Below are 27,171 nucleotides of genomic sequence, written 5' to 3'. Positions count from 1 at the left end.
TTTGTTTGCCTTTCAAGTTCTCATACCTGTTAAAAATAAAACATGCATTTTGCATGTCAATTTTTACATTAGTTCAATAAACATTATTCACATATCCTCTTATGTTGTGAGGGCTGTCTCCTTGACATTCACCACCTATATTATCTAATATCTGCGACTCGCCTCACTTGTACTGACAAAACAGCGTAACTTCTTTTAACCCAAAGGAGAATATAACGCTAGAGCTTACATTTAAGTAAGTCAACTTTTGCATTCATGATGATATAAAGAAGTTGAACAAAAACTTACCGGCTGCGGGCTGCTCCACAAATCCTGTCAGCGAATCTGAAGAGGATGCGTCTCATGATTTCTAATTTCCCGCCGGAGTGTTGATGCATGCGCGCGCACTCCGCAGTGTCATAGCTAATATTTTCGGGGTAAATTCTACCTTGTTTTTTTAAGTTGCCTTTATTACTCATAAAAAGTATGTAGTGTAGGTAGAATGTACCCATTATTATATATTTTATTTGCTGACCAATATTTTTAGGTATAATTTAACTGATTTTAATGGGTTGTATTTAACACCCTCCAGAATCATTTTTTAAGTTTAGTCGACTAAATGTCCATGCATTTTCGTCTCGTTTTACTCAATAGAAACTTAGTCACATTTTCGTCATGCTGTACTGCATAATGGTTAAAATGATAAAAAAATGATTTTGCTAAAAATTATAATCACAGTGATTGTTGTCGTTTGAGAATTTTGTTTTTATATTTCATCATAAGTACCTCTTTTACCAATAAGCACAAATCAATAGAATGTCAAATCATGTGCATAGTTTATTCAACTTCATCTAGCTTCATCTAAGTATTTCCACAGAGGTTTGATAAGTGCATAGGCCTATTTATAGACATCCAACCTAGTCACCAACGGACTCGCGAAGTGGGATGTCTTTATTCAGCAACCACAATCACAAACAAACAATGTAGTGGAGATCATCGTGGCTCGAGCAGCGCATTAGAGAACACAGACAGGCTGGAGATTGCTAAACTCTTGTTTATTAACTTAGGATCAGCGGCACTTCCACATTGAAAGCATTTGCGTATGGTTGCCAGATTGCATAAAATAAGTCACCCACTGGCAGAAAACTTATACTTTTTTTAACCTTTCAGCCCTGTTTGGGGGATCTGAACTCCTGTCATCTGGCGACCACAAACATGACCGCTCGTACAGCAGAGGCTCGCACAAAAATCTGTAATATTTATCTTACTTTTTTTTTCGACAAAGACTAAAAAGAGTTTTTGGGCAAGTTTTTTTTTATTTTATAACTCCATTTTAGTCTCATCATATTTCGTCAACGATATTGCGTGCTGATATAGTCTTGGTTGTCGTTTAATGGCCTTACTTTTCGTCTCGCCATCGTCTCGTTCGTCCCAAAAATGAAAATTCTGTCTTCATTTACTCACCCTCAAGTTTCTGACCATAGTAGGAAAAAAATCTTTGTAAATTTCTTTGTTTTGTTGAACACAAAAGATATTTTGAAGAATCTAGGAAAGCAAACAGTTCTAGGGCACTTTTGACTACCATTGTTGTCATTTTTCCTACTTTGGTGGTCAATGGTTGCCAAGAACTGAGCGTTCTTCCAAATATCTTTCTCTGTGTTCCTCAGAACAAAGAAATTTATACAGATTTAGAACAACTCGAGATTGAGTAAATAATGAACTGTCCCTTTAAATCAGTTCGACCGAGCTCAAGAGATTGCTGTTTAGACTGTGACTTGCACGTAACCTTTGAGTTTAGTTGGTACTGTGGGTTGGCTTTGAATAAATTCAATGGAAATGTATTCAGTGCTTCAATGTAACTGTTATCAGCCATCAATGGGAATTCTTATTCATTTATTTATTAAGGAAAGATTTTTGTTTCTTGGCACACCTGCATTGCAGAGCTTTTCTAACCCTCTCTCTCTTCCTCTTAACAAGGTAAAAATATATTTACACGCAGTTGGGTTGCAAAAATTGCACAATATTGCGTAACACCACCACAGCTTTGAAAAGGCCTCATATCAGGGTCAGTTTTTTACAGGTCTTTGCTGTAAAAATGATCTCAATCTCTGAAACCTCCAAAGCAAAGGAACCAAGGAAATTGTTTCATAAGCATGCAGTTGTGTGGACAAAATGTACAATTATAATGGGATCTAATGCGTTTTTTGTCTTTTGTCGTGTCACGTCGCATCCGGTGTAGACACGGTGTTAGTCAGACACATAATGACGGTAGAGAAAACACAAACAGTGCAGTGAGACACATCCAGCTCTCATTTACAAAATTAACATCCTACAAGAGTGTCTCAACATTTGCTGTAGTTAACATTCATGAGTGTGATGATGATTCATATTATTATGAATGTGCTTAGTGTCAGAATTCAAATAATTCATTACATTTGCTAAGCAGTTAGATTTTATTCTTCAATTGCGAATGACTGAAATCAGTATTATCTCAGATTTTAGGGATACGTTAGGTTAGGATAATATTACACGCTTCTGACAGATTTACTGAATGGCAAACACCGCTGTAATATGATCTAAAATATTAAGATCCCAAATGAAGCCAACATCTGATCTGATTGTGCAAGGTACATTTAGCCTTGCTGAAATCGGACCTCGCTTTATTATTTACATTGAGGCATATGTGTTCGTGCATATGGACACTAGCGCACAAGCAACACAAATGGCAGATCATCCATGCAGTGAGGACACAGCTGGGCTTCAATCCCTTTAGTTTTTGAGAATGGGCGTTTACATTTGCTGCTGAGCCTTCTGTCAAGATGTGTTAGAGAAGACTGCTGGCTTGCCCTGTATCATGTGCTCCGTTTAAGGATATGGATTATTATCAGAAGTGCATCAACAGTACTGAAGTTCTGTGTGTGACTGAACGCTTTGCGTATTTGATTTCTTTAGTCACATTTGTAGGTGTTGAGGTTGTGAATTGTAAATAAGGGCTCACTCCACCCCTCCCTTTCGAAGCACTATGGAGGCTGACACAGAACCTGATGTCGTCACTTTTTCGCTTCTTTGTTGAAGGAGATGACGTATTTAAGAAACGCGCTAATTTAGAAACAACATGGTGAATTCAATGCCAGGGGACTTGCGGTGTATAGAAATAGCTCATTCTAAAGTGATAAAAACATAACGCTTCATTATGTAAGGTCTCTATACACCTCTGCAGACATAGTTATGAATATTATATTGCATTTCTGTCAATAGAACCTCCAAAAAATTACACACTGGACCTTTAAAAGTCATACAGATTAGTAATGACATGACAAGAAGAATTTTTGGGTGAACTATTCCTTAAGTTCTGTTAAAAAAGTGGGACACCATGTTTTTTCTCTTATACTGCAGAGGAGCTGGTATGTGATGTATTACTTCTATAACGTTCGCTGTTGTTTTTGCTCCAGGAGGACCCATTCTTGCACACCACAGACTGCAATGATTGGACGCTGCCTGCCTCGATCAGCCAACTCATAGAACTGCTGAGTTTCACTGGACGACTGCCCACTTGAAAGCTGATTGGTGCCACGGTTGCCATGACTTAAAGACACGCCTGAAACAGATATGGAGAAAAAGAAATGTCCCCGCCTCTTGGACTACCTGGTAGTAGTTGGAGCCAGGTAAGGCAGATTGTTTAGGTGGGTGTGTTTGTGTGTGTATACGTGCTTGTATAGGGGCCAAAGAAAATTGTTTACATATGAATTGAATGGGAGGTGAATTGATCGTTCCAGTATGTGACCAGTGAAGGTGTGTTCTAGGTATAGATTGTCAGATTATGTGTGAAGTGGTTGTATGTTATCAAGTTTGATGCAGTTTTGATAGCAGATAGGAAGGAGAAGGTTTAAATGGTCCTATTATACTAGACATAAATAATCATTTCATATTATTCCATGCAAATGTATTATTATTAGCAAACAAATCAAAATCAAGCTACCAACAAGTGAAATGTGCACTTGACATGAGGCTGAGCAGTGTTTGCGTGTCCTCCTGTCTCTCACTCTGATCTTTGTGTCTTTCATCATCAGGCAGCCCAGCAGTGACAGTGTGGCACAAACACCTCAGCTGCTCAGGCGCTACCCGCTAGAGGACCACAATGAGTTAGCGCTGCCGCCTGATGTTGTCTTCTTCTGCCAGCCTGAGGGCTGCCTGAGCATCCGCCAGCGCCGGGTCAGCCTCCGCGATGACACTTCATTCGTTTTCACCCTCACTGACAAAGACTCGGGCATCACGCGCTATGGAATCTGTCTCAACTTTTATCGCTCTTTCCAGAAGGGACATCACCGCCCACGGGCCGAGGGAAGAGGTCAGAGGTCATTTTGATGAAAGATGAACAGCTTGTGGGGCATAATGATAACATCAGAGCTAACTGAGCCTTTGATTGGAGCTTTACAGAATATTTGTGACTCTCTCTGTGAAAGCATTTCATAAAAAATATTGAAATTATTTTATTTGTATATTAACAATTTGACTATTTTGCACAAAAGATCCAAAATATTTTGGCTTCCTAAACATTGATCTGTGACATTTGCATTCAAATTTGACGTTGACTTAATCGGTCAATATTAAAGATATTGAAGGTTATGTTTTCAAAGGATGTTTTTTACATTATGTAGAATTATTTAATGTAAAAAACAAACATTCAAAATCTTGTTTTTACTTGCTTGTTTGCTTATTACTTATACAAACGTACTTGTTTTTAAAGACATTTTAAGACAAAATACATTTAGAAAAATGAAGTCAATTTTCAGTAAACTGTACTCCTAAAGAAAAATGCATTCTTAAAATTGCCTGCATTTTTATCTGACTTTATTATTTAAAGACATTTTTAAAAGACGTGATAAAAAGCACAAACCTTGAATCAGAATGGAAGCAATTACTTTTGGTATAGACAATTGGTCCGTAACAATGTTAAGGCAAGGCTTAGCACAGGTTGTGTGACTGGGTGTTGACAAGTAACTTATACAACCCATTTTTAACATAACAAATGGCTGTAAAGAAAATCTGTTTTCATATGAATCACATTATAATCTCTGCCTGATATTCATCTGTACAGGAGACAAACCCCCTCATACAAACCCTGCAGTTGAAGCTACAGAAAAATCTGACCCCACCACATTGACTCTCCCCGGGGAATCCACAGGAGATGGGACTTTGCCACCGGGCGAGATCGGCAGCGGCGGAAAGTCTCCTCGGTCCAAACGTAGTGCCCGAGTGGCACCTCAGAACCGGAACAGCACGTTAACGTCTCTGTGTATTTTGAGCCACTACCCTTTCTTCTCTACGTTCAGGGAATGTCTGTACATCCTCAAGCGCATGGTGGACTGCTGTAGCCAGCGACTCAACCAGAGACTTGGAGCCGGCAAAGCCACACAACGGTGAGAACAGCCTGATTTATTCTTTATTCTATTGTGTGTAGAAACTTCCCCAGAAGATCTAGCAAGATATGTTTGTGCACATAAGTAACGCCTAATGACCGCAATGTTTTGCAGCATCACACTGCAGATATGTCAGGAATATGAAAATGAGTAAATAATCACAATGTTTATGTGTAACTACCCTTTTCAATCCACATGCAGTTTGCTAAAAATATTAGAGGGACTCTATGTTGTTTGATCTTGTGAGGTGGTGTGGCAATGATTTAAATGATGAAAAACAAGGTGCTGATGTTTTTTTTAAAGACATCACAAGTTTTGAGATGTGTGAGAGGGACGTGTGAATGAGGAATACGTAAGAGGGGAAGAGTGTGAAGAAGTGTAGAAGTGTTATAGGGGTTGCTTGAGTTTGGGGGGAGCTGATGGTTTTCCTCTAAAGGGCTCTATAAATGTCTTGCCGTGTGGGGCTTCACATAGGAGAGAAAGTGGTTTTAACAGTATCTCATTCACATATCTTAGTGGCAATGGTAACCAAACCCTTAAGTGTCTATTGGTAAACAATCCCATGATAGCAGTACGATAGCATTCTGGCGCAGATCAATACGCATTGAGTTGAAGGGTTTTTATCTCTGTGATTTTCCTCGGCTGAGTCTATTCTTGCGTAGCCTAGCAACCACATCCACCATGAGCCACTGTCGTGTTTGCAGGCCTCAATTTGTTTGCTGTTAAATTGCCCTGCCAAGCCCCTTTGATTTGCTCCGAGTGTGGAGAATAATTTAACCAGTAAAGCTGCCTGTGTTTTGAAACGGGTTTGCAAATGAGATCTGCTGTTGTGAATATACATTACTGTTGAAAATACAGTGTAGCATTAATGGTTTATTTATGTGTTTATTTGGCACATTTGTTTCACTTTTGACCGTCTGCACTTATACACTTGACCATCACTATTACAGTATCAGTACGAATATAGCTTGTGGATATTACCGTGTTTGAAATCATGTTTTAAACAGTAGAAAATACTAGAGGTGTAACGGTACGCGTATTTGAACTGAACCGTCACGGGGAAAATTCCAAATGAAGTCATTCCTATGCCCTACTCCCTTTGAAGCGCCAGAGCCCTTGGAGTTTAGACTTTGGAGTGAAGAGGGCATTTGCGTGCCATTATGTAGATGTTTGGAATGCACTCGGCAAAGGGAGCGACGTAATTTCCTCATTATCTTCAGCTGGCATGTTCCCGTGACAACGCAGCATTGTGTCCGTCAGCAGATGTCGCTGTTTTAATGGCATAACTTAAGCATAAAACTGTTTGCAAATAAACAAACATTTTATATTTTAAAAAGTTTTATATATATTAGTGTTCATATATTATATAGCATATTTAAAAAACTTTTTAAAATATAAAATGTATGTTACCCGTGACCGTTCGGTGCGAATTCGCGTACCGTTACACCTCCTAGACAATACACATCTGCGAATGTGTATTCTGCGAATATTAAAGTAAACAGTCTACAGTTTAGCAAATACTTTACAGTATTTGATGGAAGAAATGTACAGCGGTGGCCAAAATTGATGTCCAGGGAAGTGTATTTGTACAATATTTGCTTTGAATGCTTCCTCATATTTGATAAACCCATCAAAGTATGAGGTTTTGGGAATAAAAATTGTTTGGGATATAAGGCGAATAACAGTTTAATTTATTCAAAATACAAAGAATACACAGAAAAAAAAGCTCACAGGAAAAAAGCACACATTGATTTTCTCATGTAGTAATATTTTGTTGCCATTTTTCTGGGTCTTGACTCAGTGAGCTTTGCTCATGTGTTGTGTGTTTTTTTTTTGTCAAGCCTCCTCAATTTCTTAAAGCTGAGCTTCAGTTTACACACCAGTCACAACTATGCAACACAAATACAATTTTTTTACAAATCTATAATAATAAATGTGAATAAAGATTGGACATCACTTTTGGCCACTACTGTAAATATTAATGCAATACCGCTTGAGTAGGTGTGTGATAGAGCTCTTAATATAATAGTTCAAGTGTAAAAATCAGAAAAAACATTGGAGTCTCTTTAAAACCCTCCGGTCTTTCTTCTGCCACATATTACAACCCAGCACCAGACACTGCCAATGTACGTGTGTTACTTTCAGTTTCCATGGATTAAAGTTCTCCGTTTCTACGACGGATTTCCGTTAATTGCAGAGTTCCAGCCTGTCCTTTATGTCTTTAATTCACTTTTCATAATGTTGTTAACCCTTTGACGCGTACGATCACACCGGTGTGATTAGAACATTACGCGCTTTGGCTGGCACTGAGTCAGAGACAGACTCTATCCTGTCACATATCACAACTACGCAGTGCTTTCAACCACATAATGTTTAATTTAGTCTTCAGACATACTATACACGTGCCTACAAAACACATTTAGAGATTGCATAATACACACTGATGTCTAGGGAAGTCTCCTCAAATGTCGTTTGACGGATGTTTTATTCAGATCAGACACAGTATCTGCAATTTAAGCAATTGTTAAGATCACTTACGTTTGCGTTTTTAAGAGAAGTGGATGAATTCACGTGATGTAAATCCGACAGATCTCAGACCACGGCAGAAACAAACATGGCGGCGCCCGTTTATAGCTCAACTAACGCGATCATTATAAAGGTGTTTAAACAACAAAACACATTCACATGCACATATTTGCCAATCGGAATGTCAGATATTTCATGACATAGTTAACAGTTTGTGAATTTTTTTGAGTAAAAAAGAAAAATGATGTAAAAGCAATGCATCAGTCATACAGCTGCTGTGGCTCTGCGGTGCGTCACGTGATAAGCAGTGCCGCGTCGCCATGGAAATGTTCAATTCAATTCAATTTTATTTATATAGCGCTCTTCACAATGTGCATTGTTCCAAAGCAGCTTTACAGGAGCAAATAAGAAAAACACAGAAAGGTAAAACACAGCACAGTGCATGGTGTTTATAGACCAAGCAAGATCATTATAATAAATAATATCTAATAAATAAATGAATAAATAAATGCAGTCTCCCGGTGAGCAAGCCAACACTGCACTGCTCTGCTGTGGCGAGGAACCCAAACTCCAATGCTGAATAATGGAGAAAAAAAAACCTCGGGAGAAACCAGGCTCAGCCGGGAGGGCCAGATCTCCTCTGACGTGTCATAGCTGCACTCAGTGACCCCGACCAAAGCCACCGAGCAACGTCCACGAAGAACAGGGAGAGCCCACGAGCCGCGACCCAGGAAGCCCCACCCGCCGAAACCGTGCAGGTCCAACCCGGTCCCATTCCGCGATCAACAACAGACAACAGAGGAACAACCAGGGAAAAGTAGTAATGGCATAATTAACTTTATTCCTCTGTTGTCCGACATCGACCACAAAACAAGACCAACCAGACCAGACCCACACAGTCCCAACAAATGAAACGCCCCGAACCACAACCAACAAGCCCCCCCACTCCCTACAACACCCACCCAGCTACCTCCAATCAAAGTCACTGAGTGCAGCCATAACTTCAAACTGCTGTCGTGTGATGTAAGTTTAGCATTAAATACCAAGTATTGTAAATTTAGCATTTATGTGACAGGTAGTCCGTCTTTGCTCTCGGTTGGGGATGGAATTGTCTGAGCTGGGCCGGCCAGATGGTCGCCTTTTTCTTGGGTGGTGATGGAATTGCCTTGGATGGAGCTGGATGGTCAGTCAGTCCGCAGGCTCTCGCAGGAGGATGGCACGGGATTTTCCGATGTAGCTGGCGTAATCTCTAGTTGGGGATGGGCATATGACGTTCATCTGGGCCTGGCGGAATCTCTCCCTACCTCGGGATGGGCATCCCGAGGCGAGGGCAGAAACAGAAAGAGAATAATTAGCGTAGCTGCTGTTCATTAGCTATGTATTAGTGAATGCTTGGCTGAAAAGATGTGTCTTTAATCTAGATTTAAATTGGGAGAGTGTGTCTGACCCTCGAATAGTATCGGGGAGGCTATTCCAGAGTTTAGGTGCTACGTATGAGAAAGCTCTACCCCCTTTGGTGGATTTAGTTATTCTAGGTGTTATCAAAAGTCTGGAGTTTTGAGATCTTAGAGAGCGTGATGGGTTGTAGTGTGGTAGAAGCTCTGTTATGTAGGTAGGGGCTAAACCGTTTAAGGCTTTATAAGTAATTAAAAGAACTTTAAAGTCAATACGATACTTAATGGGTAACCAGTGAAGGGTTGATAACATTGGGGTTATGTGATCGTATTTTCTGGACCTGGTTAGAACTCTGGCAGCTGCATTCTGAACTAACTGTAGTTTGTTTATTGATGCTGCAGGACAACCACTAAGCAGTGCATTACAGTAGTCAAGTCTTGAGGTCACAAATGCATGAATAAGCTTCTCTGCGTCAGCCACACATAAAATATTTCGCAATTTGGCAACATTTCTAAGGTGGAAGAAGGCTGTTTTTGTGACATTTGAGATGTGATTTTTAAATGACAGGTTGCTGTCTAATATAACGCCAAGGTCTTTAACTGTATTTGTTGGAGTAACAGTGCAGCCTTCAATTTGCAGGTCATAATCCGAAATATTCTGCTCACGTGTCTTTGGTCCGATAAGTAATATTTCTGTTTTATTAGAATTTAAAAGAAGGAAATTACAAGTCATCCAATGCTTTATATCGTCGATGCACTCTGCCAATTTGGATAGTTGGAAGGAATCATCTGGTCTTGATGAGATATATAGCTGAGTATCATCTGCATAACAGTGGAAGCTAATTCCATGTTTTCTAATAATGTTTCCAAGGGGCAGCATGTATATGGAGAATAGCAAGGGTCCTAAAACCGATCCCTGAGGTAATCCATAATTTACTTGCGTTAGATTTGATGATTCCCCATTTAAATGGACAAATTGATGTCTGTCTGATAAGTAAGATCTGAACCATTGTAGTGCCTGTCCCTGAATACCGGTATAATTGTGTAAGCGATCTAGAAGTATTTTATGGTCTACAGATGTTAAAGTGATATGCTACCTTCTTAACGGTCGCCTTGGACAAGCTAGTCAAACACTGCAACTAGTCACTGTAGCTAGTCAAACACTGCAACTAGTCACTGTAGCTAGTCAAACACTGAAACTAGTCATGTAGCTAGTCAAACACTGTAACTAGTCACTGTAGCTAGTCAAACACTGCAACTAGTCACTGTAGCTAGTCAAACACTGTAACTAGTCACTGTAGCTTGTCAAACACTGAAACGGTGTCAGGTGTAGCCAAGCTTCAGAAATATGATTTCACAGCCAAAAGGCAGAAAAAGTGAAAAGCACTCTAGAGACACATACAAACAACATTTTTGGTCTTTAGTGGTTCTTTTATTTTGTTCTTTTTTTCTGTTAATTATTAAGAGTTTCAGAAAACATTGTTTGGTCTTATAAGATAAATACAAAAATGCACTGAAAAGTTATAGATGGTTGATTATTTGTCTAGGTAAGTATAATTTTTTCATAGATTAAAAATAGCTTTTAAAATATGCAAACTGGAAATACTATGTAAAGTGGTTCAAAACATCTCCCTTTAAAATGCTATTGGTTAAAGGAATATGACTTGGCCTGAAAAAAAATCAGTCAGAAGAATTCTTTTCACATTAATCCATGAGTTTCACTTTCATTAGTCTAATTTAGTTTAGTGGCGAAGTGATACAAGCAGTGAAGTGGTTCCTGTGGTGATACTAGTGGAATATCGGATGCGTTTTTATTTCTAAATTTGTCGCATCCGTCACTCGTTTCTGATGCAAAACGTCAAAATGCACAGCTGAAAACAAGTATTCCACAGAAAAGCAATGTGATCAAAATGTGCGCTATACTGTTCATGTTGGGGAAACGTCTTTATCACACGAGTCGAAACGTTTGAGCAGTTGCACAAATACTGTAAGTTTAGGACTTTCCACTCCAAGTCTATAGTGCTTGCTTGGTACCTGTATTTACATCTGGCCAAACGCGTCTGATCCGGAGAGCAAGAAGGAGGCAGCAGCCTTCATTATTCCGTCACTCTGAAAACGGTTTTTATTAGTAGATAGCAAGGTTTAGCCAAAGAATCTCCATTTGTTTAGAATGCATGGCAAAAGTCTCCCAAGATGCTTGGGTCACGTCACAGTTAGCGGCTGTTTGTGGATTGGTTGGCAGTCCGAATGTATGCTTTTTTTTTACAAAAATAATTTAAAATTGAAATTACATTTTAAATAACTAAATATAGTAATTAAACAACAATAGCCTAAATTTTGAAAAACAATTTTATTACAGGGTTCCCACGGGTGATGGAATTTCTGGAATATCATGGAATTTTAAAAGGTCTATTGAAAGTCATGGAATTTTATATATTTTTTGTCGAAGTCATGGAATATCAGGGATTTTTGTTTGTCACTTAAAATTTTAGTTTCCATTTATCAAAATTTCTATACTGTATTTTTAATCGTGTTTTTTACACATTTTTGCGTATTGTTATGGTTATCTTTAGCGCCATTTTATTCCCTCCCGCTTGCCACCTGGCAATCACTTAAGTCAAATGCAGTCACCTGTAGCTCTTAACTAAGGCAAAATGCAAAAAAAATTACATTTCAAGAGCTTTTGCTAAAAAAACTACCACTTCAAAGACTGGGTTTCATTCATTATAGGTCATGGAAATTCAACTTTTTAGTCAGTGAAAGTCAGGGAATTTGACATTTGGCTTAGAGTGGGAACCCTGTTATTAGGACTTTTAGATGCAGAAAGAATAGGTGGCACCGGCACGTATTTTTAAACAAATACTTTAGCTTTTTTTCTTTAGAATGTCTTTGAAAAGTGTGTATGATTAGCGTCTAGTGACTTTGCTGTTACTATATCTTTAAAGGTCTGTTGTGACTTAGTCATTATATTCTCTCAATACTGGAGTGACCTTGGCTTTACCAATGTGGTGGCGTTGCAGCAGACACGACTCGGTCATAGTGGTGAAATGTACCATGTGTGTCATACTGTTCTCTGCTGGGCTGCTCTGTGAGAGAATAGTGATATGCTAATCCAGAACTGTGTTTGTACAGGGAGTCATGAGAATCTTCATTAGCATCTGTGACTCTAAACAGTTCTGCCTTAAAGCTAAACTCTGTGTAACTGTGTAGAAGTTCAAACATGTTAATGAAGACATCTCAGTGGTTTTGACAACTCAAATTGACACTAGAAGGAAAGACATAAGACATGTGAAGTGTGAAGATAATGGAGAAAAATGGGCCGATGGATAGCAGGAGTGTGTGGAGCTGGTGGAGACAGGCTGTATGACAGATTGAGGCCACTGAATGTTCTCAGAGAGGCTGTAGAGGTGGGAGTTTTCAGATGAAGCCATTGTGACTTGCTGCTGTACCTCTGTTCTACCCACACAACCACAGTCGGCTCTGTCTGGATCCTCGACGGAAGAAAATGTGCTTGAACTAAACTGTGGTCTAAATATAAATCTCTCACCTGACTTCGCTTGAGGACCCAGTTTGTACATTGGACATCAGATGGCGACACAACCCATTATAACAAAATAGTTTGTTGTGCAAAATACATAACAATGATGAAATATACATTTATTTACATTCAATAAATAAATAGAAAATGTTCAATTCCAGGAAAAAAAAGTGGGCCCCCTCGAAAACGAGATGTTTCATCTCAAGGGGTTTATCCCAATAAATAAATAAATGATTTGTGTTACATAATTAAGTAATACATACTTTACACATGATTACTTTACATAGAATACATAACAGTCTTTTTTATGAATAAACTGTGTTTTTGAATTTCAAAGATTATGTTCTCAACTGCTAGTAATTCACAGAAAAACACATGGGGATTGGGACAAACTGTTTATTTTTTATGCTAGTGAAAATGTATTTATTGTAAACCTGTATTTACAATATTTATTGTATTTAAACCTGTATAATTTTCTTTGTTCGGTTGAACATAAAGAAAGAAATATGGAGGAATGTTAATTGACAGTTCTGAGGCGCCATTGACTCTGAGGTACCAGGAGGAAATTGGAATTGAGAAACGGCCAGTGTTTCTGAATAGCACCAATTTATTGTGTGGTTATCTCTCCGGTGATTCTCCTCTGATCTCTTTTATTTCACCCACTGAACTGCTGCTCATGTTTTTTTGTCTTTCGCACCATCTCCGTAAACTCTAGTGACTGTATGTGAAGAATCTTAGATTAGCAGTTTCTGAAATACCATATTCGGCACTATCATTCCATGCTCAAATCACTTTCATGACATTTCTTCTCAGTTTTTGTTACTTGGCTTCGAACAATTAAATATTCTGCTTTGACTTGCCACATGGTTGGCTGAGTAGTTATTTGCAATAACAATACAAATATACATTGTAAACATTAAAGCAGCGACTGACTGTATGTTTTTGGTAAAATTGAATTCAATTCAATTTATATGGCGCTTTTCACAATGTGCATTGTTCCAAAGCAGCTTTACAGGAGCAAATAAGAAAAACACAGAAAGGTAAAACCCAGCACAGTGCAAACAAAGTGCTTGTTGAGCTTTGTCAACGGTGTGTTCCCAGTCACCATCATTTTACTTGGTGATTAGTAGTTTAATCCTCAACAGTAGATGCCAGCTGCCAGTGTTTTTGTGTTATTTTTGTCTTTTCCGACACTAGAATAGACAGACTTGTGATACATCAAGAGAACCTGAATGTACTTGTAAAAGCAATTAATAAATACAGTTACGCATTTGGCAGACGCTTTTATCCAAAGCGACTTAAATTGCATTATACTATACATTTGTTTCTGAGTATGTGCAATCCCTGGGATCCAACCCATTACCTTGGCGTTGCTAGCGCCATGCGCCAACCACTGAGCTACAGGAAAGTGAATGTTTGACAAGGCCTGAATTGTCACCTGTGTTAAAAGCATTTGACATATTTCATTATTCTCAAGCAATAATTTGGTGTCTTAACATTTTTATGGGTGGTAAAGTGAATGATCTTTCATATAAAGGTACGTTTCTGACAGCCAGGGGTCTGCATTCACAAAAAGCCCATTACATGATATATTAAAAAGTGCTTTTATGTTGTCTAATTTAATATTATTCTCAACTAGCAATATGACAAACAATTGATTTACCGAACTGCACACACTCTGTCATTCTCCCCCAGGGACACGATGTGGCGTGTGTTTACAGGCGCTCTGTCTGTAGAAGAAAAGGAGAAAGGCAGTCTGGTTTTACAGGACCTGAGGGAGATCGAGTCATGGGTGTATCGGCTGCTGCGCTCCCCGGTTCCTGTTGCTGGTCTGCGGCGTGTTGATGTGGAAGTGCTCCCCCACGACCTACAGCCTGCGCTGTCCTTTGCCCTTCCTGACCCGTCCCGATTCAGCATTGTAGACTTCCCTCTCCACCTGCCCCTGGAGCTGCTAGGAGTTGATGCTTGTCTGCAAGTCTTAGCCTGCATTCTCCTGGAACACAAGGTATTGATGTCCAGAGGAACAGAACCTGGTATCAGATGGCATATACAATTATACCAACATTTTTCAAATATGATTCTTTCTTCCTGAAGTCTGACAAATTCCAGATCTTCTTGTATTCTGGCTCTTAAAATCTTGCATATGCACTGTAAGCCTAGGTGTTTATTTTAACATTACCGCATGAGTTTCAATTGGAAGGCACCGGAGTGAAGAATACTTTAAAGGTAAAATAGTTATTGCTTTATTTACTGAGCATGATGGACAGGTGCTCACTTGAGTTATAATGTTTTACAGCAGCTCTGTCACACTTGAGGTCGATTGCTGTTTTAGATCCGTTGTTTTGAAACTGAGACTCATTTTCACCCTCTGCTGTCTGTAGGTAGTACTGCAGTCCAGGGATTACAACGCTCTTTCTATGAGTGTTATGGCATTTGTGTCTATGATTTATCCCCTTGAGTACATGTTTCCTGTCATTCCACTGTTGCCCACCTGCATGGCCTCCGCAGAACAGGTAACACCGTCTGTCATAAGTGCTTAATATCTAAAATAAGCAAACTCTGCTTTGGTTTTGTTAATACTTACCTCCATTTTCTGTTTCATTCTAGCTTTTGCTAGCGCCCACTCCTTATGTCATTGGCGTGCCTGCCAGTTTCTTTCTCTACAAGTCTGACTTTAAGATGCCCGATGACGTTTGGTTAGTGGATCTGGACAGCAACAGGGTATGTATTTGTAGTCTCACAAACAACACACCGATAAGCCGCTACTCATTAATGTTAATATCCGATAGTGTTCTTATGTTAATTGAATATTAATGTCCCTGTAGGTCATCGCTCCTACCAATGCAGAAACTCTCCCTCCTCTGCCTGAACCTGAGAGCTCTGAGCTGAAGAAACACTTGAAACAGGTAAATTAGGCAGATATGATCATCTCCAGTCTGCTGTTGTTTGGATGTGAATTGTAAAACAGAGGTGATTAGAGATAAGCTCCAGAGCTAATGTATCATAATTATACTGTCAACTAACAGCTACTGTAAGGCAGACTAATTATAATACAGCATTTAAATAAGAAGAACCAAACCAACGAGAACCCTGCTAATGGCAAGATATTTAAAGATGCCAAGATGTCATTTAAAGATAGACAGATGTTCTCTCACCATTTCTAATGTCGATGGTAACTGAATATTTTACATAATTAAATACTATTATATTATAATAACTGTATATTCTCCCCTTTTTTGTTCCAGCTCTTGGAGGTAATATAAGTTTTAAGTCTCCCCTCTTTTAGACTCATAGTTCTAGATCTCTCGCTTTTACCCTTTATAAAACCCACACAGACCCCAATCTAGACCTTGTGACCCGATTCTGAGCCCCCCAAACTTAATCAAAACCCATTAACATCAAAATGTGCAATAAACTGTTTAAACATGTCACTGTATTGTCATCAGTTATTGTCACACTGACAAGTTGTGTTTGTCTTGAAATCTGTTGTTTGTCATTTTTTGCCAGTCTGCAGCAGAATTTCTCATCCAAATTAATTTTCCATTTGTTTCATTGTGAATTAAACATAATTGTCATGCTGTCATTGTAATCACTCAAGCCAACACAGTCAATACACTGAATCATCATGAGTCACGAATCTTCATTTGCTTTTATGAGTCACCATCAATCAGAGCTGAATCTTCCGATGTTCTGAAACCTGTTTTATGTTGAATCAGCAGCGTAGAGACATTTTGACCTTCTATTTATAATGATGAAAACATGCAGTGGTTTAGAATTTCATTCGTAATCTGCCCATATTTTTCTCTCTCTCTTAATCAGTGCCATTTCTTAATCAGAATGTTCAGGGGAATTTTCATTTAATTTCCCGTAAAATCAGAACTGACCCAGTTTTTTTTATTGAAAATACATTCCTGACCCCCAGTGCACACTTACAAACTTACCCTGTTATCGCCAGAGACAATTTTTCACAGTTCCATATTTAACTTCGTCCTTTTTGGTTTTAACCCTCCTGTTATGTTTAGGGTTGACCACAAAGCAAACTATCCTGATTGTATTTTTTAACCTTTAGTCTTACAAAAAAAATACATTACATTTATATGATGACAACGTAAATATATGCGAATAATGTGTTTTCGGTTATTTTCAGATATTGATTTACCATGTCTTCTGGAACTACACCTTGACTGGTGTGAGGTTTTTAGTTTATTTTAGTTTAGTTTTTTTAAGAAGCATCTATGAGTCAGCAGCACCTTGTGGTTTCTGCAGGAACTCAAATCAGAGAACTAGCAATCAAATGCGCAAACACAATGCAATTCAAATACAATAAAAATCAAAAGTTATGTGTTGTCCTAATATTTTATTTTAAATATCAGGTAGGTAAAGTATGAGTAGAAAAGCAATTAACAATTTAAACATAAATAATGTATCATTTATTAAAACATGTGTGGTGTCAATAGAACCCCACACATTAAATCATTGCTAAGATTTGCACATAACAGGAGGGTTAAATAAATATCATAATTTAAATCCGAAATTAATCTCCTTAGAAAAGTTTCATTTGTCAGTTCCAACTTCAAGTCATATAATCCACAAGCAAAATTTGTGATGTTACTTTGAGTTTTAAACACAGTTCTCCAGTAACGTGTGTGTGTGTGTGAGAGAGAGAGAGAGAGAGAGAGAGAGAGAGAGAGAGAGAGAGAAAGAGAGAGGGATCTGCTTCCCTTTTGTTTCATAACCCTCTGGTTATGCCGGGTAAACAATGATGTCCTGTCATCTTCCTGTGTGCACTCATACTGTCTAATACATGACTTTGTATGATGCATATTATTGTACCTCTCTGTCGTTCTTTATGGTTGCTCTCCACCCTTCAATGGGCTCTATGTATGCGTGACTTCCGCGTTTCACAGGAAGAACCCTGAGCAGTTTCTCATTTTTCCATTTCTCTCTGCTTTAAGTCTCCCCAACCGGAAACTGCCTAGGTTCTGACCGTGAAACGCGGAAGTCACGCATGCATAGAGCCCATTGTATCCACTCACTTTTGGTCACATGATTTCCTTCCCAGTGATAGGCGGTCATGTGACATTACCTCCATGTTTTCTTGTGCTCTTCAGTGTCTGGTAAGGTTGACTGTGATCACCCAAAAGCAGATCTTCGCCTCCGATAACAAGGTTTACTCATCTTTGCTCTGTGAATGTGCCATGTGCTGTCTGCACGGACAATATTTCTTGGCTCCTCCCCCTTCATCAAACATACGCAACACTCGTAGCCCTAGATATAAAGCATTTTTTCTCTGCTGTATCCTTAACAAATATTAAAAGTAAAGTTAGAAAAGATTTCTTTCCTTCATACCTTCTTAATAAACAAACTCATGCTCGCGTAGAGTGTAACTGTTGTTGAGCCTAATGTATCTGTGTGATGAATATTGTACAAAAGCACTTCAGTATGTTTGGCTTGAGCATGTTTGAATGCAACTTCTCACTTACATTGTGCTTATTAACCCAGAGATTAAAATCAATAAAATCAAGTACATGGAGCGGATGATGTTATTTGTTTGGTTGGTGTACTGGCCAAGCGTAGGGTCATTGAGTGAGCAATGGCAGAACTCCCAGAGTGCTTTGTTAATGGCTCAATGTGATGACCGCACCCTTCCCCTCTAACTCTCTGACTATTTAAATGTTCAATGCACAACTGTCGTTTCAGGCAAAAGTCTTTCAAAGTTTCGTGCCTGTGTTCAGATATTCTGAAGAATTTTTGACAAAAGTTGTTCAAGTCTTGATCAGATAAAAGTCCTCACTGAGAGACACGATTGCCTGAAGCGATGGTGCTCCTATTTCATTTTTTCTGTCAGGATTATTGTTTAATTTATCTCCCTGTATCCATCTCCCTCTTCCTCCTTTCTCTCACTGTCTCCGTCTCAAGGCTCTGGCTAGCATGAGTCTGAACACTCAGCCCATTCTGAACCTGGAGAAGTTTCAGGAGGGGCAGGAGCTGTCTCTGTTACCCCCTGGCCGTGACAAAGCTTCACCTTCCTCCACCGAGTTTAACCCACTCATCTACGGCAATGACGTCGACTCTGTGGACGTCGCCACAAGGTATGAAGTCTTTTACTTCTTTATTTGTGACTGGTATGTCTACAGTACACCAATTTCTTTGGTTTTACAAGACATGATTTGCACTTACTAGTATGATTTTAGCTTTGCAAAGTTTGCTTCATTCTGATTTAAAGGGACAGTTCACTCAAATATAAAAATTCTGTCATCATTTACTCACCCTCGAGTCGATCCAAATCGGTATAATTTTTTTGTTCTGATTAACACAGAGAAAGATGTTTGGGTCATTACAATGGTAGTCAAATGTGCCTTAGAACTGTTTGCTTTCCTACATTCTTCAAAATATCTTCTATTGTGTTCAACACAACAAAAAATATGAAGTCATTTTTCCTACTATGGGAGTCAATGGGGGGCGAGATCTGTTTGGTTACAAGCATTCTTCCAAATATCTTTCTCTGTGTTCATCAGAACAAAGAAATCTATACAGATTTGAAACAACTTGAGGGTTAGTAAATGATGACATCATTTTCATTTTGGGTGAACTGTTCCTTCAAGGTGTTATATTTTCTTAATCTGCCCTATAAAACTCACGATATTTCTCTAACATGTAGTTCATTTCTTTTTTAATATAGAGTGGCAATGGTGAGGTTCTTCAACTCTCCAAATGTGCTGCAAGGGTTCCAGATGCACACCCGCACGCTGCGTCTCTTCCCCCGGCCCGTGGTGGCGTTCCAGGCCACGTCTTTCCTAGCCTCACGTCCACGGAGAAATGGATTCATTGAGAAGCTCTCTCACACTCAGGCAGTGGAGTACTATGGAGAGTGGGCTCTCAACCCCACCAACCTGGCTTTCCAAAGGATTCATAACAGTGAGAGAGATGCACCTCATCGTTCAAAGACCAGCATGCATTTCTCTTTAAGAAACCGTCATTTTGTGTGTGGTTTGTGTGTAATTATACTGTGTGTTTGTGTGTGTCAGATGTGTACGACCCGTCTTTAATAGGCGATAAGCCTAAGTGGTATGCCCACCAGTTACAGCCGGTGTTTTATCGTGTGTATGATGGAAACTCGCATCTGGCGGAGGCATTGAGTGGACCACTGCAGGATGAGACGAATGATTCAGATCCTACAGATGACAGGTTAAAAAAACAGACACACACATTCACGCTCGATCTGCTGTATCCTTACGTTGTTTTTTTTCGTTTACTGTTCGTTTCAGTGGTAGTGACAGTGAAGGATATGATGACTCCAGTTCTTCCTACTCTTCTCTCGGAGACTTTGTGAATGAAATGATCAAAGGAGACATTCAGGGGGACACTCCAAGTGAGTCTCTGCATTTATAATCCCTAACCATGCATTCAAAGCAACTGTTACTACCTATTTTATCACTCCGTAGCTACACAAGATAAATATATGAAATACTGAACTTTCAAGAAGTTACTTTAGAACTTCATCATTTTCTCTCTCTCTCTTTAGATGTTGACCCCCTGACTCATGCTGCACTGGGAGATGCTAATGAGGTGGAGATCCATGACTTCCAGGAGTTTAAAGGAGACAGTGGAGAACAGGAGCCGGATCCAGAAGGCCCTCCAGAGGCCTTAGATGGCCAGCCGCTCCGATCGAGTTCCAGCACAACAGCCAGTTCCAGCCCCAGTACAGTCATACAGGGGGTCAACCATGTAAGTACAGTAAGTGTCAAGTGTATCTGGACAATTCCGTGCGAAGGTCAACCTTGCCATGCAAATATTACGTTTTACTAGATGTTTTTGTCATACTGAAAACTAGGGTTGTGTACCGAAACCCTATGTAACTGGACCGAATCAATACGCAGATTTCGATGCCTCATTTCGGCTGCCACTTAAATGCTGACTGAGCCGTCGATTGAGACATTTGCCCTCATTCACGTGAACAAAAGTCGGAAAGCTCTGATAATACAAATTCATCACATCTTATACAGTGGTTAAACGGATCGCAAATGATCTGTGATCCGCACGGATCGCGCGCGCCCCATAGATCGGAACTCACATGACCCGTGGATTCATCATAGTGAAAGACAGTTGTAACGCGCTCTCTCTGTCCCTCCCTCCATCTCGGAGAGTTCAGCATTCATAACCGGGCGCAGTCTTTAACTTCAACCGCCGCATAAGGCAAGTTTTAAAGTGAAACTAATGTTCATTCGAAACGCACATTACGTCTGTAATGCAAGCAATCACAATAAAACTGTTGCGCTCGTTCTTAACACAGTAATGCATTTGACAAGAAAGACAAGAGAGACACTTCAGTTTAAGTGCTAAAACCTTATAGCATCTATCTGTCAGTCTGGTAGACATGCAGTCTGTCAAGCTTTTTACTGCATGTATAGGCATACTTATTCATTATAATGTCTGTTTTGAAAATAATGCACATATAATGTAGCCAAGAAGGCTCTCTGTAAATGGACTTAATCTGTTGATATATTCAACGCATTTTCTGCCCCTATTTAATACATCTATGGCGAGCATTTAGTTGTAGCTGGAGGGCAAACAGTAAACACTATAACATCTTTCGATCAATGTTTGTGTCTAGCAATGTTTGTGTCCATGCTCATTTCACATTCACTTAAAACTTTAATTGTGAATTTGTTGTGTATTTTTTTATTACTTAATAAATATTTTTTAATTGAACATTTTGTTCTTTAATGTCATCCACCGGTGTTTTGTGGCTCTTTTTTAAAAGTATCGATTTGGCACCGGTATCGGAAAACCCCCGAACGATACACAACCCTACTGAAAACTCTGATGTCAATAATTTGTGGTTTAAATATCCATGTGAGGTCTCTCTCTTAAAGTTTTAAAAGCATTTTTTTATTTTTAAAGCATGATTTTCCATATTCGGGTAAGTGCCGTTTTCAGAATTGTCACATCCTTAATGTCTCACGTTCTTCAAAAATGCGCACATGAAAATTGAAATATAATAACTATTTTATGGTGTATAAAGACCCATCTCTTTTCCATTAGTTGGTTATTATTGCTTCTGGTTATTGTGCATGTCGTCCCTCAAAGACATCCTTTTTGTCACATCCATAATGCATATACTATATTTAAATTTTTTGAAATAGAAAATGTATACATAGACTGATATTTTTCTGATGTCTGGGTTTTAGAAAGATATAAAACCGATGATGCAATATAGTGGTAATAAGTACACTCTCTAAGAATTTAAAGTTCTGCAAATGTCACATTCATAACCCTGGAATTGCCCATAGTACAACCCCTCATGCATTGTGACATTTGAATGAAGTATCTGTGTTTTTCTGTTCTTTTTGCAGGAACAGAAAGAACCTGTTGAGATTGAGGCGTCGGCTAACGTTGCTCTCCAGAACTCTGCTCACGGATTGGGTGTACCTTCTACAAGACCCGCCCCTGAGCCAGTCCCTGTAGATCCAGCCAATAAGAAGCGCGAGTATGATAACCCTTATTTCGAGCCCCAGTATGGCTTTCCTACAGAGGATGATGCAGACGCAGACGAGCCGGAGGAAAGTTACACACCGCGATTCAACCAGAATCTCAACGGCAACAAGTATGTAATCAGTAAATACAGTAGTTCTACACAGTCGTCTATAGACAGGCTTAACATCCTCTGTTTATGTGTGTGTTTAGACCATCTCGGCCTTTGAGACCCAGCAGTCTGAAGCTTCCGGGTGAATCAGATGGAGAGGGAGATTCCAGAAATAGCTCTCCTAACTCCACCATTTCCAACAACAGCAGCGATGGCTTCGGGGGACTCATGTCCTTCGCCAGTTAGTGGCCAGCTTTACATAACCTTCATTTAGTCCTTAATACTGTAGCTCATGCTGGAGCTGCAAAAGTTGACACAAAAATACAGGGAATGTTTTCATTTATATGTTCTTTTTATTGTGTATGTTTAGGTAACTTGTATAAAAACCACGGCACCAGCTTCAGTCTGTCCAGTCTGGCTTTGCCTAATAAAGCGAGAGAGAAGAACACACCCTTCCCCAGCCTCAAAGGTAAACACAGCCCTTCTATCTCTTCATGCAGCCTTTCCTCTCATCCACCCACCTGCTTGTCTTCTCTCTCCTCATTATTCATTCTTCCAGTCCAGATCTCTCCTCTGGGCCTGTCTGTCTCCTTGTCTTTTCCGCTTTCTCTCTCTCTCACTCTCCAGAACCTTTAATCTTTCTCTCTCCTTACAGTACTTCTATCATTCTGTGTATATGCAACTTTCTCTTCGCCTTTTCTACTGTTGATAATGCTGGATTCACTGTAATTAGACTGATTCCACTAAACTCAAGTAATTTAAAGGTCAAATATAAAGTTCAAGGAATAAAGGTTTTATGGTTTTTTCAGGGAAAATACTACTACTGTGTAGTCTATAATAAGCAATAGAACTGCAAGAGCTAAATATGTTATTGAGACACTTTTAGCTGACAAACACCATGTTTCTTTAGAGGGTATGGACGTATCATCGTATCGTGCCCCCCTGGGTGGCAAAACACTCAGCAAAATGACTGCTTACAATATCAGGAAACGCAATATTCTGCGCAACATTTCGGTGTCCAGGAACACCTGATTCCTTTGTAAAGCGTAAGGAATTCGTAAAGATCACCGTCTAGTCTAGCTGCTTGTAATTTCAGCAAATAACTGCGTGTTTTAGTCCCGGTTTCTTTGTTTCTCCTATTCTCCTCAGTCATGTTGCTGGGTGTTTTGCCATCCAGGGGAGCGTGTCCCAGGGCGACATGTTCACGTGGGAAAGTGACGTCAGTGCATACCCTCTATTTGTAAACTAACTGTTTTCAAGTGCGTCAGTTTTCATGCTTCTACTTTAGTCAACATACAGCACAGTAACAAGACATTTGTCAACTTCTAATCTAGACACATTGTAACAGTTTCACTCCTAATGGTTTAAGTTTGAATGACACAAGAGCCAGGACAGTTAGTTAAAAACAGACAGACATTAAAGGGGTCATATGGTGCGAACACGTGTTTTTCTGTGTCTTTGGTGTGTTATAAGTTGCCCATGCACGTATTAAAGTGTCGGAACAAAAGATGCATTCTATCTAAAAGCGAACGCTCACCCAGACCTGCCTGATACGCCTCGTGTAACCACACCTCCACAAATCTACGTCAGTTCGTGGTATGAGTTGACCAAGACCGCCCAAATGTATACGCAAGTAAGTACTGTCAGCACAATTGCTTTGCAACCTGATGTTCCAAATATGGTAAGAGGCGTTACATTTCTATCACACGCTTGCAGTATTCGACCAATCACTACGCACTGGTTAACTGGCCAATCATAGCACACCTCGCTTTTCAGAGCGATGAGCTTTGTTAAAAATCTGCGTGTTTCAGAGAGGCGTGGCAAAGAGGAGATACAAAATACAGCGTTTTTGAACCTTAAACCGTGTTTACACATTGCATTACATCTAAAACAATCGATAATATTCATTTTAGTGCTGTCATATGACCCTTTTTAAGTCTGAAACGACTTCAACCTTCAGAACTCAGTTCATTTTTTCTTTTTTTATTATTTTTTAAAGAATATTTCTATGATTTAACAGAGGACCCAGATCAAGGTTTGTGGGAATGTTATTTGACCCGACCCACAAATGTTCTTTATCCTGTGTTGCTGCTCTAGCAACGGAGAGTATAATGCCCCTATTTTTCCAATCAGAAGGAAATGTTCCTGTGGAAAATAGTGGCATAGACGATCAGCTTAAACATGTTCTAGGGTAGCAACCATGTTTTATGTTGTTGTTGACTTGATTTTCTGTTTGTTTATGATTTTGGATGATGTTTGTATTGCTCAGACGACGGTGATGACAGTCCTGACAGTCCTGGTATGTTTTTATAGTGTGATGAAACAAACTGCATTTTGATAACCATTAGACTGTGAGTCCTGAGAGAATGAGCAGCTCCTTTTTCAATCTTAACCTGATGTGACAGACCGCACTGGTTCCAAACTCCAGTCCTGGATGTCTCATCCTGCACTGAAACTCTAAACAGTGTTTTTATGAACTGATAATGTGGGTTATTTTCACGGTTTGATTATTCACAGAAATGTAAAATCTCCCTGGACAGCAGTTTGGAACCTTTGAGGATATATCTGTGTTCATATATATCCACTCCGCCCTTCCTCTTGTTTCTATTGTTTATTTTTTTTTCTGGTTGGTAATTAATAACAATGGTAAGAAACTCCTAGTTATACAGGAGATAACAACAACGGTTTCATTTCAAAACATTTTATTTTGTATATAGGAATTGTTGACTGCTCTTTGTGTTGCGTGCCGTGTGTTTTCCCCTATTTGTGTGTCGTCTAATGGATACTGGGGTCTGTTCCATATCTTTTCCATTTAAATCCCACCTACACTGCATGGGTGAATTTAATATAGCAAGACCACAGTGCTTCTTATCTGCTTCAGCACTGAAATTCGATGGTGGATTTTCACTAAAGTCTCTAAAGAGGAGGGTTTGAACTCTGGTAGCTGTAATGTGGGTGTTTCAAATGAGTCTATATCGAGGATTTTAATATAGACATACTGAACACCCGCTCCCAGCTACAAGTGAACTACTTGTGGAGAGGTGGGTACAAGAGAAAACCAAGAGAGCACTGCAGGAGGCTTTAAGTGAAAAACCATGCTGTGTTTTAGCTAGCAAGTCAACTGGGAATGTTTTCTTGGCTGTTTAGTGAACATAAACTCCTTTATAATGTTAGTCGGCGTGAAAACAGAGAAACGCAACAAATGTATATCAATATCTGTGGCTCTGAGTTGAAGGCATTGTCTGGTAAACAATTCAGAGGTGGTGTTAGCCTTTTTTCACCAGCAGACAATCTACATGTAATGTAAAAGGCTGTCTTTGCCATCTCGATATAATTGTTACTTTTCTAGGCTTTCGGCAGGTGCAGGCAGATTTTTTTTTCATTGTAATGTAGTAAAGTACACTATTAAACTAGGTCAAAATAGTTAAGCATTTTCTCTCTCTCTCTCTCTCTCTCTCTCTCTCTGTCTCTCTCTCTCTCTCTCTCTCCCTCTCTGCTGGTTTTCTCTGTTTTATATGTACATGTGTCCAGTGCTTGTGGTTGTGGGTTGATGTTTGGACTGGTTCTGTCTGGGCCGGTGTTGTTCTCTGTCCCCTCTTTAACCCCCTGCACTAATTCTGGCTTCTGTGTCCAGTATTTGGGCTAAATTCACTTATGGAGATTGTAACAGAGATCGGCCCGGGGAGCGGAGAAGGTGGGTTCCGCCCTTTGCTGCGTGAGCTGCATGCTTCTCCAAAGCCAGTCAGCTACATCTCCCAGCATCCCGTTAAACCATCGCTTCCTCATCACTCACATTCGACACTCATCTTATGCCATACGTGTGTCACTGTGTTTGTGCTGGTTTTGGTTTGTATATTTATAAATAGATAAACTTGGCATGTAGCAACGAAATACGAAATAACAGGACTAAGGACCATCGGTAATGTCACAGCTTGGATAGTAATGGTGGTTACGCAGGGTAGATTGTGGATCTTAGTTTGTGTACGTTGATGATTTCACGGGTCAACAATTTAAGGGGGGAGCTCTGCCAAAAAATGAAAATTCTCCCATGAATTACTCACACTCAAGTTTTTCGACAAGCCTATGACATCACAGTTCATGTTCGCAATGCAAATTAAGATAGTTTTGATGAGGTTCGTGAGCTTTCTGACTCCTGCCCATAGACAGAAACGCAACTGACTGAGCGCAGAATGTTAGTTGCGTTGCTGTCTCAATTTTTAATTTGCGCTTCGAAGATGAACGGATGTCCAGTCTATTCGAATAACAGGCATGTGTTATGTTACTGGGTTTCAGGCAGGGATTTAGTGTACAGACCTTTGTACTCAATGGTTTATGTGGAATGTAAAACCGTGTCTGATGATATTTCCAGATTCATCCTAACATGTAATCTACCACATAGCGTGATTGTGTAAACACGTCCATCTGTTTGTATGCTTATTGTACGAAGCACACACCGTCTTTATTACGGTTGTGCCAAATGCATGTAGGCTAAATCCACACATGCTGAGTAGACGCATACATACACACACACACACTTATGCTGGCTGTATATGTGTGTGTGCGCTAATACCATACAATACCATACTTTTAGGGTGTGTATGGTATGATCATCTGAATAAAAAGGGCTTTCTTTTTTTCTGTATTGGTCTTGTTGCCATGCAGTCTGTTTCTCACTCAGCCATTTTTTCACGTTTCTCACTCTGTTCTTTGCCAAAGTGTGTTTGTGTT

At 39.5% G+C, this 27,171-nt stretch overlaps 1 protein-coding gene across 39 annotated transcripts in view; it reads left to right on the top strand.

Moving 5' to 3' along the window:
• Positions 1 to 27,171, top strand: part of madd (MAP-kinase activating death domain) — an 85,163-nt gene that overhangs the window by 37,703 nt on the left and 20,289 nt on the right. For 10 of the 39 annotated variants that reach the window (XM_057332073.1, XM_057331975.1, XM_057331930.1 and 7 more), the window contains exons 2-18: positions 3,432 to 3,644; positions 4,050 to 4,327; positions 5,078 to 5,399; positions 14,553 to 14,862; positions 15,239 to 15,370; positions 15,465 to 15,578; positions 15,683 to 15,763; positions 17,969 to 18,025; positions 18,777 to 18,949; positions 19,540 to 19,775; positions 19,886 to 20,045; positions 20,126 to 20,229; positions 20,383 to 20,594; positions 22,214 to 22,464; positions 22,545 to 22,684; positions 22,814 to 22,912; positions 26,078 to 26,137. In XM_057332073.1, the coding sequence (XP_057188056.1) occupies positions 3,589 to 3,644; positions 4,050 to 4,327; positions 5,078 to 5,399; positions 14,553 to 14,862; positions 15,239 to 15,370; positions 15,465 to 15,578; positions 15,683 to 15,763; positions 17,969 to 18,025; positions 18,777 to 18,949; positions 19,540 to 19,775; positions 19,886 to 20,045; positions 20,126 to 20,229; positions 20,383 to 20,594; positions 22,214 to 22,464; positions 22,545 to 22,684; positions 22,814 to 22,912; positions 26,078 to 26,137 (2,785 nt within the window). In that variant the 5' untranslated portion in view covers positions 3,432 to 3,588. Of the gene's footprint in view, positions 1 to 3,431; positions 3,645 to 4,049; positions 4,328 to 5,077; positions 5,400 to 14,552; positions 14,863 to 15,238; positions 15,371 to 15,464; positions 15,579 to 15,682; positions 15,764 to 17,968; positions 18,026 to 18,776; positions 18,950 to 19,539; positions 19,776 to 19,885; positions 20,046 to 20,125; positions 20,230 to 20,382; positions 20,595 to 22,213; positions 22,465 to 22,544; positions 22,685 to 22,813; positions 22,913 to 26,077; positions 26,138 to 27,171 lie in introns of those variants that run through there. The other 29 variants (XM_057332029.1, XM_057332012.1, XM_057331968.1 and 26 more) reach the window with 7 other exon arrangements.

This window comes from Triplophysa rosa, linkage group LG1 (genome assembly GCF_024868665.1).
Source record: "Triplophysa rosa linkage group LG1, Trosa_1v2, whole genome shotgun sequence".
Lineage (NCBI taxonomy): Eukaryota > Metazoa > Chordata > Actinopteri > Cypriniformes > Nemacheilidae > Triplophysa > Triplophysa rosa.
Note: the sequence above shows the minus strand (reverse complement) of the source record. Positions and strands in the feature narration are given on the sequence as shown.